At 39.6% G+C, this 2,080-nt stretch overlaps 1 protein-coding gene across 1 annotated transcript; it reads left to right on the top strand.

Annotated features, from left to right (window-relative positions):
• The first annotated feature begins 855 nt into the window (after positions 1 to 855).
• LOC138350894 (aggrecan core protein-like) lies at positions 856 to 1,425 on the top strand. Its single transcript, XM_069302346.1, has one exon. The coding sequence runs from the start codon at positions 856 to 858 to the stop codon at positions 1,423 to 1,425; it is 570 nt and encodes a 189-aa protein (XP_069158447.1).
• The last annotated feature ends 655 nt before the right edge of the window (positions 1,426 to 2,080 follow it).

Below are 2,080 nucleotides of genomic sequence, written 5' to 3'. Positions count from 1 at the left end.
TTCTCGCCGGCGCCCGGGATCGAACCCAGGACCACAGGATCACAAGTCTTACGTGCTGTCCGCTCGGCCGACCGACTCCCTAACAAGTCAGTAACAATTGATTGATTGACAGCTGACAGGCGGGCCGAAAGAGCAAAGCTCAACCCCCGCAAGTACAATTAGTTGAATACAACCAAGTGAATATATCAAGGATCGTAAACACTCTCCAGGAAGTGCCACATAGAATTATGTCGTGCGAGAACAGTCCGTCCTCCTAAGATTGACTAACGTCAAGAAACTGTCATACTAAAGTACCCCCTTTATCCCAACCTACCAGAGGACCCAAAACAGAAAACGGGACAGTATGTCAATTTCGAGAGCCGCTACCATTTTCTAGTACGACGAAATTTGGCCTTAGATAAAAATACGTCAAAATGCGACGTTCTATTAGAAGGACGGGTTGACGTAGAGAGGACGAAATAAAATTTCGTGTTCTGGAAATACGAAATAAAATTTCGTGTTCTGGAAATACGAAATAAAATTTCGTGTTCTGGAAATACGAAATAAAATTTCGTGTTCTGGAAATACGAAATAAAATTTCGTGTTCTGGAAATACGAAATAAAATTTCGTGTTCTGGAAATACGAAATAAAATTTCGTGTTCTGGAAATACGAAATAAAATTTCGTGTTCTGGAAATACGAAATAAAATTTCGTGTTCTGGAAATACGAAATAAAATTTCGTGTTCTGGAAATACGAAATAAAATTTCGTGTTCTGGAAATACGAAATAAAATTTCGTATTTCGTATTCTCAAGTTGAATGGGGTAACTTTGTGAGGACCAAGACGCTTGTCAGAACCAATAAGGTGTTACAATGATGACTGGACGTAGTGAAGGTGGTACAATGATGTCTGGACGTAGTGAAGGTGTTACAATGATGACTGGACGTAGTGAAGGTGGTACAATGATGTCTGGACGTAGTGAAGGTGTTACAATGATGACTGGACGTAGTGAAGGTGGTACAATGATGTCTGGACGTAGTGAAGGTGTTACAATGATGACTGGACGTAGTGAAGGTGGTACAATGATGTCTGGACGTAGTGAAGGTGTTACAATGATGACTGGACGTAGTGAAGGTGGTACAATGATGACTGGACGTAGTGAAGGTGGTACAATGATGTCTGGACGTAGTGAAGGTGTTACAATGATGTCTGGACGTAGTGAAGGTGGTACAATGATGACTGGACGTAGTGAAGGAATTACAATGATGTCTGGACGTAGTGAAGGTGGTACAATGATGTCTGGACGTAGTGAAGGTGGTACAATGATGTCTGGACGTAGTGAAGGTGGTACAATGATGACTGGACGTAGTGAAGGTGGTACAATGATGACTGGACGTAGTGAAGGCGTTACAATGATGATCAGTGTATTGAAGACGTTACAGTGATGATCGTATGTATGATGAATGTTACAGTAATCGTCGCATGTAATGACTGTACTTAGATGACCATGGGAACTGAATATGATACAAAGAAAAGCGTGGGGGGTAGAGAAAATGCTACAATGATTTTTCTGAAGTGATTATCCTACAATGATGTCACTGTAGGATAATCACTTCAAGAATTATATCTTGTTCTTCAATTATACATTGCTCTTATTGGACCCAAAATTTAGATTATGCAGTTAAAGTTTGATCACCATACTGTTGAATGGACAAAAATTCAATTGAACGCGTTCAACAAAGTATGACAAAGTAGAGATTGAGTAATCTTAAGAAGAGAGATTGAGAAAGCTTAAGAAGAGAGATTGAGAAAGCTTAAGAAGAGAGATTGAGAAACCTTAACTTACATTCTCTAGAACGACGAAAAATAATGGTTGACACGGCAAGTGAACAAGTGCTTGAACAGGCATAACAAGGGCGATATCAATAAGGTGTTAAGCATATCAACACACAATAAAACACGAAACAATGGAAATAAATTGGATAAGTTTAGATTCAGGAAAGACCTGGGTAAATACAGGTTTTAGATTCAGGAAATACCTGGGTAATGTCTGGTTTTAGTTTCAGGAAAGTCCTGGGTAATGACTGGTTTTAGATTCAG

Source organism: Procambarus clarkii, chromosome 47 (genome assembly GCF_040958095.1).
Source record: "Procambarus clarkii isolate CNS0578487 chromosome 47, FALCON_Pclarkii_2.0, whole genome shotgun sequence".
In the NCBI taxonomy this organism is placed as follows: Eukaryota; Metazoa; Arthropoda; class Malacostraca; order Decapoda; family Cambaridae; genus Procambarus; species Procambarus clarkii.
Note: the sequence above shows the minus strand (reverse complement) of the source record. Positions and strands in the feature narration are given on the sequence as shown.